A 20,068-nucleotide genomic window follows, 5' to 3' on the forward strand; every position below is an offset into this window, starting at 1 on the left:
GTTTAAGAAGCTGCATTTGAGCTTTGAACACACGCTCAAAAATGTGAAAATACCTTTGCTTTTTATGCTCTTCTAAATAGAGCCTTACCTGGTGAATCGATTATTTTGAGTAACGTCTAGGTGTTCCTACTGTGTGGATGAGTACATGATATTAAAATAAGTGGGGTATTCACATCGTTTAATCTGTGTGCGTCTATAGGAAACTGTAAAGGACAGAGGATTTAAGTCTTCTGGAATGCTGAAGATCTCCAGGAGAACCAAGGCACTGATACTCTCAGCACTTTCTCTTCCTACTGTCAAAATACAGTCTGTGATGGACCTTGTCTCTTTTCCTCCAGACAAAGGATGACTTTGATTACCAAGTCATTCCTTCATGTTCGTAAATTAGTTCATGTTCCTCATGTTTTTAAATTAGAGACACATATTCTGCCATTGAGAAAAATATTTTGGCTTTTTTATAATTTGGGGGTAGTAGAAAGAGAAAGAAAGAAAGAGCAGAAAAGAAAAAAGAAGAACAGAAAAGAAAAATAAAGAAAGTAAGAAAGAAAAGAAAGAAATTAACCTCTAGTTCTGCTTTCCATCTGACAGCTAAGATCACCCTGATACAGGCCCTCCTAGGCATGTGTATTTGTGTACATACACACACACACACTTTACTTATTTTAAAATTAAAACATAAATACTCTTTTGATTGCTACTTTTTATTTTATCCTTATATACTTACTCGCTCTGTAGTTGTGCAGTTTTTTTTAAAGTAGTATATCAAATTCATGTATTAACAGCTTACTTTTTTAGAACCAGTTTTATGCTTAAATCTCATAAATGGCTTTATTTTTTCCCCCGTTTTATTGAGGTGTAATTGAAAAAAGCTATATATGTTTCAGGTGTATAACGTGATGACTAGATATATGTGTATACATTGTGAAATGATTACAGTCAAGCTAATTAACACATCCATCGTGTAGTTACTATTTCTTTTCTTTTTCTTTTTTCTTTTTTGCTATGAGTAAGGTCCACTCTTATAGCAAATTTCAAGTGTGCAGTAAGTATTGTTACTGTAGTTGCCTTGATGAACATTGGATCCCTAGAACCTAACCTCATAACTAAAAGTTTGTGCCTTTTGACCAGGCTCCCCCCTAATAATTTATGTGGTCATTCTCATATTAGGGGGAAGATTTAGGAGGTTCAGAATTTTTTTTTTTTTTAGATTTTATTTGTTTATTTGACAGAGATCACAAGTAGGCAGAGAGGCAGGCAGAGAGAGAGGAGGAAGCAGGCTCCCTGCCGGGCAGAGAGCCCAATGTGGGGCTCAGTCCTAGGACCCTGGGATCATGACCTGAGTCGAAGGCAGAGGCTTTAACCCACTGAGCCACCCAGGTGCCCCAAGGTTCAGAATATTTTGCAATGTGTAAATAGCTTTGCAATGTCAAGTTTTCCACATTTTGAATTATGTTTTTAGGAAAACTGTCCATCAATGAAATTTCTGAGTCAGATTGTCCAAAGAATATTAAAGCTTTTTGATAAAGTTGTTTTTCTTGTGCTTTTCTTAATATGCCTTAAAGGACTGTGCCAGCAATGGCTCAGACTAGCATTATTGGTACACTTGTATTGGTAGTGAACTTTTTTTTTTTTTAATTGGGTCATACCGTGAATACTTTTTTTTTTTTTGCAGCTGACTTTTCTAAGTTTATTATATTGTATAGATTTAACTACACCATAAACATATTATTTCTTCAGCATTTTGAATGGCTGCATAGTATTACCTTATTTGATCCTATCATAATTCCCTGAATTGATTTCCTGTGGTGAGTAGTAAGTTAACTGCTGGTATAATTTTATCATGTAGTTTTCTGGAACTGTGTAAGAGAGAAACACAAACATCTCATCTGTTTTGTTACCTGCAGAATTTGAAGGTTCTTGTCTTTAAGGAGTTCATGAGGATGGCCAATGGCTTAAAGGCTTTATTTTGTCTTTTGTTGGAAGGTAAAGACCTTACTGGGGTTTTATTCTCAAGGAAGGAAGCTAAAGCCTTACATATTTCCCTTGATGAGTGACTTCCTTGAGAGTGACTATTTTCTCAAATGTTACTGTTTTTCCATTTCTAGGCACCAAGGTTTTGCACTGTTTGCCCTAAGCAGAATTTTTTTTTTTTTTTAAAGAAAACCAAATTGCTGGGAGTAAATAATCAATGAAAAATTCTAGCTAGTAATAATAGCAAGGAGAAACCAATTATTGAAGTAGTACTACATGGCCCTCATTGCACTAGGCAATTCATGTGCATTATTTTACTGAATCGTCTCCAAATCCCGAAGAGGTAGGACCATAAAATATAAGGAACATAACAGAAGTTTTTAAAACCCCCTCTTTCTCTGATAAATGAGTAAATGTGTGAAAAAACTATTATTATCCCTCTTTTCTGGATAAGGTAACTAAGGCAGAGGGAGGTTGAATAAACTTGTTGATGCCGTAAAGCTGGCAAGATAAGCAGTCGCAACCCATATTTAGGAAAATTAGGAGGTCTTTTCTTCCTAACTTAGGACTAGTGTTTAAGCTTTTTCTGTAATTTTGGATAGAGTGAGCACCAAAACCATCAGAAGTAGGCCGCATGGGGATCTCGCAGACATGTGTAGGGGAGAGCTTGCCAAGATGAATCAGGAGAAAAGACCGTACAAAGAGCACCAGACGGAGAACTGTGTTGTCAAACCAGCCTGTCCTCTGCCCCCTCCCCGAAGCCTGAAGTTGAGCCCAGGGTTAACCTTCCTGGTCCAAATGCTTCTTTCCTTAATGGTTTTTACTTCCCGTTTCCTCACGAATCTCCCCATGACAAAGTTCACCTTTTCTTGAAATTATTCCACGTTAGTAAACATCTTCGACATCTTCAAGGAATTTAGATAATGTGTAGGAGTAGTTATTTGGTTAGAGTCAGTTATGAAAAAGCAAATCAAGCAATTTATTTTTAAATGTGGAAATCTGGGTGCCATTAAGACGCACTGCTTCTTGGCACTTCATATGGCGGCGCTATATTTGGTGGTGATGAGTAGTATGTGGTATAAAATGTTAAAAAAAAATTAAGCTGCATGATAAAAATGCCTAGATGCAATCAAGCTGCCTTATTTTAATTCAACTCCTAATGACTTAAATCCTGTCACCTCTTGATTTTCAATTATGTGGAGTACCATTCTGCGACTTGATTATATTCACACAGGATCATTTCATAGTTTGGTGCAATTTAGGATCCCCCCTAAAATGCCGACGAAAGGTCTCATTAGGAAACTAAATGTTGTGCCTTTTTTTTTTTTTTTTTTTTTGGTTTTCCCACAGCAGTTCCGAGGAGCATCCTGGGGCCTCCAAGCCTCCGATAAGCTCCTCCAGTATGACATCACGCATCTTGCTACGCCAGCAACTCATGCGTGAGCAAATGCAGGAGCAGGAGCGCAGGGAGCAGCAGCAGAAGCTGCAGGCGGCCCAGTTCATGCAACAGAGAGTGCCTGTGAGTCAGACCCCAGCCATAAACGTCAGCGTGCCCACCACCCTTCCCTCCGCCACCCAGGTGCCGATGGAAGTCCTCAAGGTACGTGAGTGTCACTCTTGTCGGTTGGGCCAAGCCCTCTTCCAGACCAACATTGTCCATTTCCTAGGTGTTTTATTTATCTGAATGTGTTTTTGGTCAGATTAACCCATCTGAATCCTGTTTGTCTTGTCAATGCCAACTCTACTGACGCTACCTGGCTTTGCATGTTCAAGGAAGGGCGCAGAGTCAATGCGAATGGAGTAGTAGCCCTCACTAAGCGGGGGGAGAGAGTCGATGTTGCATGAGAAACAGCAGGTAGGAATAGGCATCCGTTGTAATGATACCTTTCCATTTTTTCGTTGGGAGAATTTAAAAAATGTACATGTTACCTGAAATGAATCTCATCTAATAATGTATTTTTTCCCCCCTCCATACATTCCATGGCGAGCCTTTTAATTTTCTTCTTTATTTAGTAAGTAAGCTTGGCTGTAGAATCTGACTGGTTTAGAAAGTCTCTTCTGGGATAAAACTGTAGGAGAGCTTTCTTCACTTTAATAACCAGAATGCATAATCCTTTAACTGAAGTGGTCTGTTTGGGGGCTCTTTGATTTCTTGCTAGAGTAGAAACTGCAGGAGCTTGTTAACATCATTCTATCAGGGACATATAGCTTCCTAATTACTGGGGAAAACTGTAACAAGTCTAAGAATAGAATTCCATCTCACACATGCCCTCCACCTCACGTTGGCCACGCTCCTTGTTTAAAGATAAACATTCCAACTCTTAAATATGACGGAGACAAGGAAAGCTAAAAGGAAAGTAAGGGAACTTCCTTACTTAAAAGAACATTTTTTAAACCCATTCCCCTAATTGATTCATTCGAAAGAGTCCCAAGTGTTAGTGTTCATTAAACAATGTGAACTTTACACTCTGGTGATTCATTGTTGGTCTTCGCATTCATTCGTGTGCTCAGATAAAAAACATCTCCCACTATTTAAAGTTTACAATGAAAGTAAATAGAGGGATGATGTGTTATAACTGGAAGCAATATATCATTCTTACCAGGAAGTGGCAAAGATTCTTGAAAAACAAATTTAAAGTCAATTGTTTTTTATTTGCATAGACCCTATTAAGATGTATTGATGAAATAATGCAGCTCTTTCATGAAGAAAACAAGCAGAAATTTGGTGAGGGCAAAAGAGATCCAAACAGTTTAGCATAAAATATTACTCTGATGTGGTTGAAGTTCTAGATATTGCCGCAATTAATGGCTATTTTGTTCCCCTCCCCACTGCCCCCATAAAGACAAATTTTCTTTTGGGACTAGACTATACATTAAATCTTTCCGTTCTGCTTGGGTGAAAATTGACAAAAACTAAGTTTTTATAATTAAGATTTACGTTGTCTGGTGTTCACAGGAATCAATTGTTTTGTCTATGTCTTTTAAAGTTAGATGAATTTAAAGTTATATGAATTAAATTATAATAAAATGTGGAGAAATATGTCTGTTTTATTCACCGTAATAGTCTACTTTTTAAATCTGAAGGATACATAGTAGAAGAGATGACATGGATTTGTGCTAGTAGTGATTTGTGTCCAATTCAAAGGTAATGTTTCGTATTGTATTAAAGTATATTACTTGCAAACAGTATTTCTATTCAGGCAATTACATGTGACGGTGCAGAAATCACCCGTATGCAAATGCATTGAAATACCGTTTTTGTATCATCTTAAAAATGGACATCATTCCTAAATGTTTTTATTACTTAAAATGTTATTTTGAAAATGCTTAGAATGAAAACCTGTACTATGTGGTTTGAATAATACACCCATTTTTCCTTATATGTTGCTGTGTCCTGGTAACGGTGATTGGAGCTACAACCTTCAAGTTAGGTATCACAGAAAAATGCCAAAGTTGAAGCACAAATAAATTTATTACAAGTAGAAGTCCCAGTCTAACTAAAAATGAGCAATTGGTGTTTCAAGTTGGATATAGTTTTTTGACTTGTGCATTTTTATATTTCAGTGTATGAAGTAGTGATATCATATTTTAAAAAGTTGGCATAGCACTGCGGATGGGTTTGATAGTTATTTAGACAAATTGGAGTACCCTTTGATGAAAGACCAAGTAAAATATGTAATTGCCTATAAAATGACATTCTAAGAAATTCAAATAATATTTTTGAGGAGGGTAGTATGTAAGGGATGGCCCCAGATATTTGAAGATTTGTTACTTAAAAATAGTTTATATATTTTCAAAAGTTTTATATATGAAAATATTATGAAAGATTTACTATAGAAAGGTAAGTGAGAGAAATGTTTTTCTTTCTTTTCCCTCGTATGGTTTTTAAATCATAAGCATAGTTTTGTAAAGTTAAATGGTTAAATTAACTAGAAACAGTTAATTTTTTCAGAATTGGACTCTTTCTACAAATATACATTTTTAAGGAATGAGTAATAGCAAGTCTAGTAATTGAGTGCATTATGATACAGATTATGTTGAACAAATATTTCTTCATAGTGTAGCCTCAGTAAATTCTTCATTAAACTTTTAAGATTTAAATTGTCAAAACAGAACATACCTGCTTCTCAGTGGAGGTCGATGTGTATACTCAGCCGTGGTTACAAGTGCTAGAGAATCCTGGTTAAATCTCCCCATCTCCTACTGGTTTTCGAGAACTTGATGGAAGATCACACACGCAAACTCATTACCAACATTTTACTATCAGTGGGTTGAATGATTTTTGAAAAGCTAACTTCATGTTTTCAGATTAATTCCTTTTTTTGGCAGAGTTAGGCTTAAAAAAATGGAGCTTTCTAAAGCATGTTTAAAAATTGTTGACAGCTTCCTGTAAACTTAGGTCCAGTCTTTGGAATTCAGATTAGAGGTTGGAAATATGCGTTACTACTTATTCCTCACATTTTCACTGTTTAGTCTGTAAATTCACAAAGCTTTGTAGGATTAGCTTCTTGTTTCTATATTTATTTAATTACTTTGTGGCTTTGTTCTTCTTACTGACTCTCATGGTGGGTAATACAGACTGATCAGTCTTACTGCTGTATATTTAAATATTAGCTATATCGTCTGGATTTCTTAAAAACAACCTGACTCCATTGGGTATTATAATTAAGGATGCTCTTTATCATAAATTAACCAACACTTAGCGTACATAATGCATTGTTCGTCACAGCGAGCACACCTCGTATTTCAAAGTATGAATTAACCAAAAAATCATTAAGAACCATTAATGGAAGCAGTTTCTTCCACAGGTGACATGGGAGTCATGCATATCTTAGTTTTGCGGTTTGATCTGGCTTCTTTCAAACAAAAGCAGAGGAACCAGGGGTGGACTCACAGTTAAAGAGGCATCACAGTACCATGTACTGTGTTACCATCTGCACACACCAGGCATGTGTTCTCACTGTCCCATCTGTAACACGGACTGATTGGAGGAGCGCCTGGTTGCCCTGACCTTGGATTGGCAAGTTCATCAGAATTTTTCCCTTCGTTCCCTCCCACAAGAAGGGCTCTGACAGCTCATAACTTGAAAACATTATAGTTTGAAGACATTTCTCTGTTCAGAATTTTGTAGGGAATCACCAAGGTTTTCCCTACCTTCCTCCATCCCCTTCTTCTCTTCACCTTGGAATTTAAAAATTTAAAGGTTTAGGATATTTTAAGTCATTTGCAAGCCTATATTTTAAAATTTTTTTTTTCCCTTTTTAAAATCTCGGATAATCCAAGAAGTGAGCAGATTGCTGCAAAATTTGAAATGGTGCTTGGTGTCCCTTGAAACGTACACTCAGTTTACCAGGGGCTGCTACATTGTCAACTCAATTTATTTGGCATTTGTTTGGTTGTGTATTAATGTGGCATACTGTTTAGATAGTTACTCTGGTAGGTCAGGATGGAAGTCCTGCTTCCTTGTCACCTTGCTCTACACTGAAATTCCATGAGATTTCGCTAGTCAGGGAAAGCTGCATGACTTATCTGCTGGCCTTTTGTCCATAACTTATGAAGAAGACCTGGTGTAGCATTTTTAAGGTGTTGCTTCTCCTTTAGGTGAATACAAAAACATGAAAAAGGATATGTGGAGTTCCTGGGGGTTGGTGGGTTATAGATTAGCAAAAGGGACTATTTCCATACTCCACTATGCTTGTAAATTTTGTTCCTGATTTATTGAGCCGGGAATACAGAACCTTATGAGCATCATGGTGGCTACAAGAAGCAGAAACAGGTGCAGGGGGTCTCAGATGGGCTCCCATTGTTCCTCTTAGTTACGAAATCTGTTGCTACAGGTGCTGTCCCCAAAAGAAAGGACATCTGAGAATTCTGTTACCATAGTCTGGGCCATCCCATATTTATTCTTGTTCATCTATGGTCCATCATATATTTTTGTCACTAGATGGTGTGACATAGACATTCTGTGAGCCCGATTTCAGAACTGTTTATAAACTTTGGGGTCCTTTCATTTTTGGATCAGACTTGGTGTCTGGAAGGCCACACCTTCTTTGGGGGGACAAACAGATTCCAGGTTCAAACAACTTCTCATCCTCCCAGAGACCTCATTTCCCTATAGGGTCTTTGAGTCTTCTGTTTGTATCATTTTGATATGCTCATCGTGACACATAAGGTAAATTTTTTTCTCTTCAAAACTCATTTTTATTGATTTTTAAAAATCATAGACCATGTTTGTTAACATGGAACCAATTTTAACAGCGGGGAAGAAAAATCCAGCTGGAAACTCTTCCTTCTTTCCTCCCTCTCATCGCTTTCATCCCTCAAGCTCCCTGGAAGGAGCTGCTCTTAGCAGTTTAGGGTACGGCCTCCCTGACCGCTGCTGTTTTCCCACCCTACAGTTGCCTTTCGTGGGAGCGAGGTCTGAAGAAATATATTAGGCAGCTTTGATCTGTAGTCATAAACCCTGCCTTTCTTTGTTCACATTTATAAACAGAACAAAAGAAACAGAGTTTCTTCTTCTGGGACTCTCTCTACTTTGAGACTCTTGCTTCAAACTTTTCTTCTTAAAGCAGAGTCCCCGGGGACTTCTTCCTCTGTGCTGGAAAGCAGTTAGATGGTTCCGGGGACACAGGTGTGTGCCAGCTTCCATGGGCACTGACTGACAGACTGTTTGCCTCCCATGCTGCCTTACAAATCCCTGTGGGTAAGAATTTAGTCATCTTGGGACTGGCACAGGGAGCGGCTCCATTGGCTTCTCTTAGATTGGTAAACTCAAACTTAACACGGTAAGTAAGTAGTGTAAGAATATCTGTAAATGTACATTGATTGATTTTAGATACTGTTTTCTGTCTGCACTGCTTTCAGTGACTAGGAGCCAGTGATGATATGCTGACAGAAGAGATTGATCTCTGCTTAGCTTTTTAGGCTTCATCGCTTAAATGGGCGGGCCTATGGGGAGCCACTACCTAAAACAAAATATTTAGTCTTGACACAGCTGAGTGTATGAATTTATTCCACTTTTCCGAAAACATTGAAACATCAGCTCTGATCACCTGTTCACCTGGTAATATTAGCACAGAATGTAAGTAGTTTCTCTTCCTTTGACCACAAGGCCCTTTTTATGTGACTGAGGAATACAGTAGAATCTGGGTGATTCGATTTCCTTAGGTTGTAGATGGGTCAGATGCACTCAGTGGACACCTGGACCACGCAGGTTTGGGAGGGACACCTTCTCTTTAGGCACAAGGATCTCTGTTTGTCATCTTGAGCTACCGAAGTCCTCTTGTAGGTTTGTGTGCACAGGTGCCTGCTCAGCTCCTTCTCTTTCTGCTGTTATAAGAAACCATGCTGACAGGCGTGTGTCTGTTCATTAACACAGTTCTCCTCATTCAGGACTAGTGGAGGCTAGGGTAGCATCTTACGGAGAATAGCATTGTAGGGGGCCTAGGAGTGGGGCCTGAAAATTGAAGTAGGCTTTTAAAATTTGGCTCTGTAGAGTGTGTGCCCCCAACAAGAATGATATTGCCCCCAGTTGGGCAAGGGGCCAATTTTGGTCTTTGGAAGGCAAGAAGTCATAGATGTTACAGCGGTTTGGGCTTCTAAGGAGCCCTCGTAGACCAAGTTTAGGTGCCTGTTAAAATTTCATGGGTGTGGGACTTAGGAGAGGGAATTTTGGGGGGAAAAATGCCTAAAAAGTCTCCTTGTTGTGGGGGGGTGTTGGTGATGATGAAAAAAAGTCTTGAGAAATATTCCCGTAGAGTGCTTAGCACTTTCCTCAATTCCTTTCTTTGTTTAGAGAACACTTAGCAAGGCTCTCGTTGATGGGACTCCGACATTCCAGCCAGTCTGTGTCTCCCTAGGAGGGCGGTTAGGGTATCGGTCATGGTTGTTGTGTCCCGCTCTGGGCAGTTAGCATTTGCATCCCCGAGTCACAGATGTGGGAACTGAGGCAAAGGGTAAGCAGCTCATCCAAAGTCGAGGAAGCAGGTGGTACAGTCAGGAAATGAACCTGCTCAGTTAAGACTCCGTGGCTCAGGTTGTTTAACCACTGGTGGTAGTACCTCTCTTAGAGTAAATGGCCTGGGAAGCTTCAGGAGGGAGAAGTAGTATTGTTACTCTCTAGAGTGACATCGTAGCCTAGGGCCTGCAGCAGATGTTTATTGCACAACTTCAGGCCACAGCTTAAAATTTTAATAAGAATTACTGGTGGAGTGGTGCCCGGCCAGGAGGGGTACCAGCCAGTATAGCGTCAGTAGAGCGTGCATCTCTCAATCTCTTGGGTTCGTGAGTTCGAGTCTCACACTGGGGGTAGAGTTTACTTAATAAAATAAATAAATAAGTAAACAAAAAAGAATGACTGGTGTAAATGCAGTACTGGCTAAAGTAACTTGGAGGAGGAAAGACAGTGACTATACAGACATCGATTATTGGCTCGGAGGCTGAATACGTCCTATTCTATATCTGATTTATTCCTCTAGCAACCCTAGGAGCTTGATGGGATAAGCCCCATCTTCCAGATGAGGAAACTAAGGCACTCTTGTCACACAGGCTCCACACCCTACCCTGTTACTTATAACCATATCCTCTGTGGTTTTCTATAGAGTTCAAGGACATACTGTAAACATTTCTAAGGAATCACCAGTAACAGAGTGTGTTAGAACAAAGTGGGAGGTTAGAGAGAAACTATAGAGGAATTTTATAGGTTTAATGGAAGGATACATGATCTGAAGCATTTAGGATTATTATGGGGCCATCTATATTGAATAATTAGAGCAGATTCCTGAGTCTCCATGATTTGCCCGATAAAAGATCTGAATATGTTCTTATTTCATAAAAGACTGCCTGGCCACAGTGACCACAGTGGCAGTTTTTGGTTTAGTTATAGTATCATTATTGATTAATGTAGCACTACAGTGAAAGTTTCTGTGACAACATCCAGAAATCGTAACTCAGGATCGCTTATGTTCTAAGGATCCTGTTGGCTCAGGCTGTCCCAATTCATGTCCTTTATAGCGGTGTACATTTTAATAATGTATTTGTTTTGCAGCAAATTGCTTTTGAAACACTGATTTCGATGGACTCACACATATCTTTTAATAGGAATCTTTTCCTAATGAAACAAGATGGGATCAGGAGGGAGACAAACCATAAGAGACTCTTAATCTCACAAAACAAACTGAGGGTTGCCGGCGGGGAGGGGGATAGGGATAGGGTGGCTGGGTTATGGACATTGGGGAAGGTATGTGCTATGGTGAGTGCTGTGAAGTATGTAAACCTGGCGATTCACAGACCTGTACCCTTGGAGCTAATAATACATTATATGCTAATAAAAAATAAAAATAGAAAAATAGGAATCTTTTCCTACAATTATGGTTGCATTATTTTTTTCCTTACCCTGCCCCCCTGCAGTATTAATAGCTTTTGCTATATTTTAGCACTTAAAACTGAAGCTTCAATTCTGATTGTTTTTCTGTTGGCTTTCAAGTGGATTTTAAGTGAATAGTGTCAGCTGTAATAAATCTTACATCACTCTACAGAAAGGTCACAAGTCCTCTTCACGAATGTTACTTACTCATTCCCAACAATGAGGGGAAGGGTTTCGATTTGAAAGACTACCTTCTATAAATATGCCCTTTAACAACAGAGATTGTGGACACGAGTAAGCGCAATCTAATTTTACCATTGCCCTACTAAAATAAGTGGGTGGGACCTGTGTTTAAAATTATGTAAATCAGCACTGTGGCTTTATGCAAGGGTGTAACTGTAATCAGGACTAGAATATTAGCTCTTGTCCTGAATATGTCTCTTTTTATTGAGTTCTTTGGATATCACCTTGAACTTTAAGGACACTGTAGTTCCTGACGATACACTAGTCTTTCAGACCTTGTTTATGAAGTTGGATGTTTTGCATATTAATTTATAACTTTGCACAAATGAGATGACTCAAAACTGGAGCACATAAAGCAGATGAAGTTGGAGGCTGCCAGAGATTTATTTTGCGAAAAAGAATCGTTTTAACCATTCTTTTAAAAACTAATGTTTTAGTGAAGGGTCTGGATGAATCTGTACCAAATATACAGATGTACAGATGTACAAATGTACAAGCATACACCTCTGGAACGGGTTTTGGGATTGGAGGTGGTGGTGGTGGTGAGAGGCTTTATTTTTTTTATTAGAAGAGTGTGTGCATACATTCTTAATGTAAAGTGAGTGTCTCCAGTGCATTTTATTCAGGATCCTTGACAAAGTTCTCTTCGCCCACAGTTTTCTGAGCAGTAGAGTTGGTCTGTCAGGTGAGTTGGCTAGACTTCCACACATCATGTAACTCTCATGGCCTTTCCCGCAGGAGAGATCGCAGGGTGTACAGGTCCTGGAAATTTAACATGAAGAAAAGGATTTGAATCACCAGGTTGTGAATAATTTTCAAAAGTAGTTCAGAGGCCCAACATGAAAAGCAAAATTCAGATTTCTGCTACCTTATCACTAGGCATAGCTTTGTCATAATCTCCCCTGTTGGCCCTGAGTTTTGTATAATTAAAATTTAGGAGCTAGAAATTTTGTTGAGACTTAATTAGAAGCGACAAACCAGAGACATTCCTGCTGGTTAGGAAGGGCTTAAGAAATTCTTATTGGCTAAATTACAAATATGTAACATTTTTTTCTGAGCACTGCATGGTAGTTCAGACTGCCTAAAGGTGACAAGATTAGCTCTGTTTTTCTAGTGAAGTAGTAAAAATTAGATTAATAAGTACCAGGCAAAGAACCTTTTCTTTTTTTGAAAGAAATCTTACCTTGAGTACTTCTGGCTGTGGAGATCGGTGCCTTAATTAGCCACATGTTCTTTTTACCTCCTGGGAAATAAGTATGGGATAAAACTGGGGATCAAGACGTAGACGCACATTGACTTAGCACACGCCGCTAAGTAATTCATCAAGGAATGTTGGTAATTAGTCCTGCCTCTTTCAACTCTTGGCTTATTTCATAAAACCAGTTGATTTAAAATAATGCCTGCTGATTTATTACCAACACGTTTCAAGCCTGAGAGTTGGCTCTTAAACAAAAGCGATATTGTGCAGTGATGGAAATGCGCCCTCTGAAGGGCCATTTATAGGCCCCTGTTAACTTTGTTGTGTTTGTTTTTGCCCCATTCAGCGTTTTACTGGGTTTTCTTTTGTCTCTCGGTGAAGAGAAACGGGGAGCAAATTAGGAAAAAAAAAAAAAAAAAAATTCCAGGCTCTTGGAGGTCTTGGATGTGAGGTGGTTGTCAAAGTGTATTGGCTCAATGTGGTTTGATGGAATTTAATTGGAATCCCTCGTTTGGTAAGACGGGCTGTAGTAATGGCCTTTGCTCCTCCTGTATTGTTAAGTGTTTGGTGATATTTATGACAGGCAGGTTAATCTGAAAAGATGGCATTTATGAGAAGTACAGCACCTTGTGACTTCAGCCCTGTAGTCTTGGGATCCATACAATGTAGTAAATTATTATTTGGAAGCTAAGTTTCCATTCGTGCCAACTGCTCTGCTCCTTCATGCTTTGGGATGCAATCATAATCAGCTTCCCTGTTGAAAACCTAGGATTAGCTTGGCTCCAACACTTCACTGGGTGACGGGGCAAGTTTACTATTCTCTCTGGGCCTCAGTGACCTCATCTGTGAAATGGAGATCTTAGTACCTCCTCTGGGGAAGTTTTTGTGAGAATTAAATGAGATTGTACACTGAAATTGGTGTTGCCCACTAGATACAGAATGTGAGCCACGTATGGCAATTTAAGTTTCTTTGTAGTCACATTAAACACAGTGAAAAGAAATAGAGAAAAGCAACTTAATAATGTATTTTATTTGACCCAGTATGTCCCAAGTATTATCATTTCAGGATATCATCAATATAAAAATTATTAACAAGATCTTTTCATTCTTTTTATTTTTCATGGTTCATGCTAGGTTCATACTAGGTTTTTTCATACCAAGTCTTCAAAATCGATTGCGTATTTTCCCTCTGTCAATACATTTCAGTTTGAGGCTAAACTTTCATCAGAATTACTCAGTCTGTGTTTAACTTCTCTGAGGTTTACGGTTGAAAAAGTAGATTCATATACCCAAGTTGTCTTATGTTAAATAAACATACTTAACAGATTTCTGATAACTATATTGAGTATATGTCTTTAAATTTGGATTTAAATGAAATAAAAGTAAAAAATTCATTTTTCATCACAGTGGCCACATTTCCAGCCCATCAGTGCGGCTTCTGTGTTAGCACAGACCCAAAGCATTTAACACAGCGTCAGGTAGGTGGAAAGTGCTCAGTAAAAGATTCTGCCTTATTTTTGCTGACAGTAAATGATACAATAATTTATAGTTACTAATTACCAAAATACAGTAATTAATATCTCCACATTGACATCTTTCTATGCTGCCATGACACCTGCCCAGTAAAATTGGTTCCCCGCATCCTCCCTCCCCACCAAAGAGACCCTAAAAAATAATATTTTCCTTCTTGCAATCCTTGGAGCCCACGTTAGCTGACATACCTCATGTATGGTTGATATTTTATGTCAAAAACAGCCTCTCACAGTAAGGCACAGTGAAGAGTCACCCTTGGTGACGTGGCATTTGGACCTTCCTCTGCCAACAGCCTTCCATTCAGGCCTGAGCCCAGTAACAGCTCTTGACTTGTGAGTCACACGTCTTATTTGTGCTTTCAACCTGATTTCTTTTCAAACCTCTATGTGTCACACTTACCTAGCGCCTGTCTAGCATGTTCAAGATGTCTCAAACCCCAGGAATATTTAAGCATTTTAACATTGATAAAATGTTCTTGATGCAGAAGAAGACTTTGAAGTAAAAGGAGATTGGTTAATCCTAGGATTAACTAATGTACTATATATTCGTTAGTAGCTAAATTAACATGTAGGTTATTGAAAACTAGTTTTTTTTGGTGGGGTTTTCTACATGATTTCTGTCCATGCTCATGTTGCTAAGGCAGCTTTTTCTCCATTAACTTGAAGTATATTTTTAGGCATTTTCAACACAGCTAATAATTCAATGAAACCATTTTTCTTCCTTTTCTTATTCATTGGGAACCCATGTTTTCTGTTTTGATACCAGTTTTGACTAAACCAGAAATAATACACCTAAAATGATAACTTATATTTTATTAGATACCTTGTTATTCCTGATGAGAACAATGAGTTGATTATACTGGAATTAAACTGTGTTGGAGAGATTTAATTTGTTCTTTATATAATACTAAAAGCCTACAAAGTAACATTCTTGTTCAATTACAACAAGCACGAAAGTCAAGAGAGCAAAAATATTAACTATGCTGTGACTTCCAGAAAGAAAAATCATTGTGTTGTTAGATTTTATGATTGCCTTAGCTTGGAGTTATGTATTTTCTCAATGTTTATTACTTATTTTATTATCATCTTGATGTAAGTTAATAAACACATAAGCCATTATAAAGTTGCTTTCAATTTTCCTAATAGCATTCCAGGTTTATATTAAAATCATATACCTCAAGAATTTTTCAACTCATTAATTGACATAATCTTGATAGAATTCATAAATTTAGTGTTAAGAGTATGGGTCATTGTGACCATTTTTATGGACACTTAAGACCACCAATATCTCATAGACAGGAGGAAATCCATAACATTCTGGAAGGACATTTAATCTTGACATAAAAATTTTATTCAGTTTGATGTGAAGCTAATGTGTGTAGAACTTAACCCTACATGGTATTTCCGGAAGAATATTCTGTAAATCAGTGGCTCTCAATGTGTGGCCAGGGGACCTAAAGGCCCTGCAATGCCCGGGAGCTCTTTAGAAACACAAATTCCTTGAATCCATTCTAAACCTGTCAAGCCAGAAGTTCTGAGGGTGGGGCTGTTAATCTCTGTTGTAGCCAGTCCTCTAGAAAGTTCTAATGCCATGCTCAGGTTTGAAATTCACTGTTGTGGAAGTCTGGAAGTTAGTTTGTAAGAAACATGAGGAAAATTGGGAAATGCTAGTACAAATAAAGTCAACCAAGTTTCTTTCCTGTAGGGCTTCTTAGATCTATGGTAAATACGTAAGGAGTTGTGGCAACTTTCCAAGAGTGGTACAATAGGTAGGCGCTTACTTGAGAAGAGAGGGGAGGAGGAAGGCAAGTAAACTAGTTGTTGCTTTCAGGTAAAATAGATAAGTAGAAGTTGTGAAACAGGGATGCCTGGGTGGCTTGGTGGGTTAAGTGTCTGACTCTTGATTTTGGCTGAGGTCTTGATCTCAGGGTCCCGAGGTCTAACCCTGTTGTCGGGCTCTGTGCTGGGTGTGGAGCCTGCTTAAGATCCTCTTTCTCCCTCTCCCCCCACCCCTTGCACATGCATGTATGTGCTCTCTCTCTCTCTCTCAAAAAAAAAAAAAAAAAAAAAAGAGAGAGAGCTAGAGCGAGAGAAGAAGTTGCAAAATATCCAGTGATCCAGTGGCCCTTTAGAGCCACCTGTATGTGGGGTACATCCCATTATATGCATATACTTGTGCAAAGTTGTTAAAAATAGATTAATCCTATAAAATCCCTCAGAGATGAGAAATAAGAAATTCTAAAATTACACAGTGGTTTCTACTTTAAGTTACAGAAACCACTGTGCTTTTGGAGGAGCTCTGAAGGGTCAATAAATCCACTGTCCACAATCTGTACCCCAACGTTCATAACCGCAATGGTCACAGTCGCTAAACAGTGGAAAGAACCAAGATGCCCTTCAACGGATGAGTGGATAAGGAAGATGTGGTCCATATACACTATGGAGTATTATGCCTCCATCGGAAAGGATGAATACCCAACTTTTGTAGCAACATGGACAGGACTGGAAGAGATTATGCTGAGTGAAATAAGTCAAGCAGAGAGAGTCAATTATCATATGGTTTCACTTACTTGTGGAGCATAAGAAATAACACAGAGGACATGGGGAGATGGAGAGGAGAAGGAAGTAGGGGGAAATTGGAGGGGGAGATGAACCATGAGAGACTATGGACTCTGAAAAACAATCTGAGGGCTTTGAAGGGGAGGGGGGTGGGAGGTTGGGTGAGCCTGGTGGTGGGTATTATGGAGGGCATGTATTGCATGGAGCATTGGGTGTGGTACATAAACAATGAATTCTGGTACACTAAAAAGAAATTAAAAAAAAAATCCACCGTCCGCAGGTACATGGCAACTAAATTTATATCTCACTTGCATACATACCGTACATCGGTCCTTCAAGTAAACGTTGACGCTGCTGTGTGAACCAAGTCCAAATTGATACAAGCACCATGGAATTCCTTTTTCCCTTACTTCTGTTCATTTTCTTAACAAAAATGAAAAGCCCAGTTCCTAATTAAATGGGGGCCTTAAGGTATTTGACTTTTAAGAAAGGTTAAGAGCTATTTCTTTTTAAGAAACATTAACTATCAACTGTTACTTAAATTCTGCTTTTGGAAACTACATTCCTTTTGTCAAATTGGATTTAGTTAAGTGGTAACACAGAATGGCCTTTCAGAGTCCAAGGGACCCTAACATCTATAATTTCACAAGAAGCAGGCCCTTGATGGGTCAGACCATGACATCAAAGGTCTTTACTGACGTGACCATGGTCTTGGCTTTGCCTTTCACACTGGAGCATTGACATCAACAGAAAGTGTTTTTCTTTCTTTTTTCTTTTCCAGTATTAGTTTTCTGCCTGAAGGCAGTATAGGCAGTGCAGGCGGCCAACTTGCCCTCTGGTTGGAATAAAACAAAGGTTCATTTTTGGAAGCTCCACAGGAAAGACCAGCTTGTTCTGATGCTTGGAGTTCTTTACTTGTACAACCAGAGTATGGACCTAAGTCCAGCCTTCAGAGAGGCCTGGCTCACACAGGAGCCATCAGGTGCCCTTTGTTTCCACCGGAAGATAAAGATTGTGTTCTTATCTTCCTCCTACTAGAGGAGGAAATCAGAAACAACCCTAAAATGCCCCTGGCAAATTTCTGCACCAAAAATTTGCTTTTCTAGTGGAGTTACCATTTTTCAATTAAAAATCACTCAAAGAACTCCTTTCTAAAGGTGTTTGATTATGTGCTGTTCCTGTTCTCAGATGGAACGGCATGGGATCTCAAGTCAGATCGGCAGTGACCAGATCCTTTCCGAACCACAGTTCCCTTGTCTCTATGACAAGGTTAATAGAAGTCCCTCGTTCATAGGGTTACTGTGAGAAGCCAGTGACATGATGCTTGCAAAGCACTTAACTTTGTACCTGGCACAGGACTTGTTACTGCTGATCACTGTCGTCACGGTTTCACCCAGGGGCACACACCACATCCACAGTGACTCAGCCACATAATAGGTGCTTGAGAAATGATTAATAGGTTAATGCTTTGGCAAAAGGCAAGGAAAGTTGATTCTACATACAATCTGGAATTAATTTCTCCAGCGGTCTATGGGATGTATAAAGATCCTTCTAACTGGTAACTCTTCAATTACGTTTCCGCGGCAAGGAATTTTTATTCTTAAAAATCATCTGGTGATGCGGGTTCGCTTCACAGTGACTTTTTCTTGGAGGGGAAAGATCGTGGGATTCTTGGCTCAGTTTTTCACTCCCTCCTCCCCCCAAATTACTTTACACCCATTACTTTAAATTCTTAGAAACTGATTTGATGATTGACAGTAAAGATTAAATCTTTTCTTTTGGAAAATCCTGGGGAAACTTGTATACCCGGGGGCTAGATTTAAATAAAATTAATAGGTATCAGGCTATCAAAATTGCTCCCTGATTCTGAGTTTAAACTTTCACTTACTAGCTGAGGATTTAGCAGTTTTGGTTCTGGTTAAGTATAAGTGACCATACATGATTTTATGAACTGTTCACTTTTGAAGGCATTCCTATATTTAAGTAAGTAGAGGTTCAAAACATTTAATCACAGCATCTCATCCATGAGCCCTAGTGCCTGATTTATGGAGCCAGTCAACTGGTGGAAACCAGCTTCTGTGTTCAGAAGATTTTTGTTGCTAATCAGATGTCATAATTATTTTTTCTAGTATCCAGGTCTTTTGACTCACATGCCTTGGGTTTACCTGACTTCTTCCTTACATGATATATCCTGTTTTTTCTTATCTAAGATCCTGCTGTCCTAACCACATCTCTTACAATTCAGATAAAATTTTAGTCTTTCCTTTTTATTTTTTTCCTTAGAAACATGTGTCACCTTGAGTGTTCTGCACTCAACACTAGCTTACTTACTGACCTTCATTTTTTGCTATTACACCATTTATCTTATTTCCATGATATGTATTATCTTGAGATAAGACCAAGGGCCATTGTCTTCAGCTGAACTTACAGTATTTGCTACTTCACAATCAAAACTACAGCCATGAAACCAAACATTGACCTGTAGTATGACCTTGGGGAAGTTGCCTTCCTGGGCCTCAGTCTCAACATCTGACTAGTTGGTCTCAGACTTGCCTCCTAACACTGGCATTCAGTGATCTGTCTCTTTTTGCTTGAGAAGGGCCCACCTACACATCGCTGGAATTTAATTCATGGTGAGATGAATAGGACAAAGGACTTTGAAAGCCCTTGAAAGAAACATTAGGTTTGTTGTTAGCATGATATACACAGAACAGCTACTGTGACAAAGACCTCAGTGTATATAAGGCTTACAGTTCCACTGTAGTTAAAGTGACCAGTTTCTCCTTGAGGGTGGCGAAAGGTGAGTTGGAAAACCTCTTGTATTATTATTTAGATGTTCTATTATTTTGCCTATGTGTGCTTTACTTCATATAATAATAAAAACAGTGTCACTACTGATGAATCACTCACCGTGTCTCTGAGATGTTCCCGAGGGCTTCTGAGCAGAGACTGAGCCCAGCTGTGATAGGACCGGATGATGAGCATGGACCCAGAACTGCCATGAGTTTATTTGCACAAACTTCTTGAAATCCATTTTAAATATTTAAATCTCAGGATTACTGAATCTCTAATGTGAAAACTCATTTCTGACATAATTATTTAAAATATTTTATTTTATTTATTTATTTGACAGAGAGGGAAAAGGAGAGTGAGAGAGAGCGCAAGCAGGGGAAGTGGGAGAGGGAGGAGCGGGCTCCCTGC

General features: G+C 38.8%; 1 protein-coding gene across 10 annotated transcripts in view; it reads left to right on the top strand.

The window, feature by feature from the left end:
• Positions 1-20,068, top strand: part of MITF (melanocyte inducing transcription factor) — a 216,707-nt gene that overhangs the window by 125,739 nt on the left and 70,900 nt on the right. For 7 of the 10 annotated variants that reach the window (XM_032867370.1, XM_032867372.1, XM_032867381.1 and 4 more), the window contains exon 2: positions 3,322-3,571. In XM_032867370.1, coding sequence (XP_032723261.1) covers positions 3,322-3,571 — 250 coding nt within the window. The remainder of the gene's footprint in view (positions 1-3,321; positions 3,572-20,068) is intronic. The other 3 variants (XM_032867371.1, XM_032867373.1, XM_032867375.1) reach the window with 1 other exon arrangement.

The sequence above is a fragment of the Lontra canadensis genome, unplaced genomic scaffold (assembly GCF_010015895.1).
Source record: "Lontra canadensis isolate GAN:19392208 unplaced genomic scaffold, GSC_riverotter_1.0 scaffold34, whole genome shotgun sequence".
Taxonomy (NCBI): domain Eukaryota; kingdom Metazoa; phylum Chordata; class Mammalia; order Carnivora; family Mustelidae; genus Lontra; species Lontra canadensis.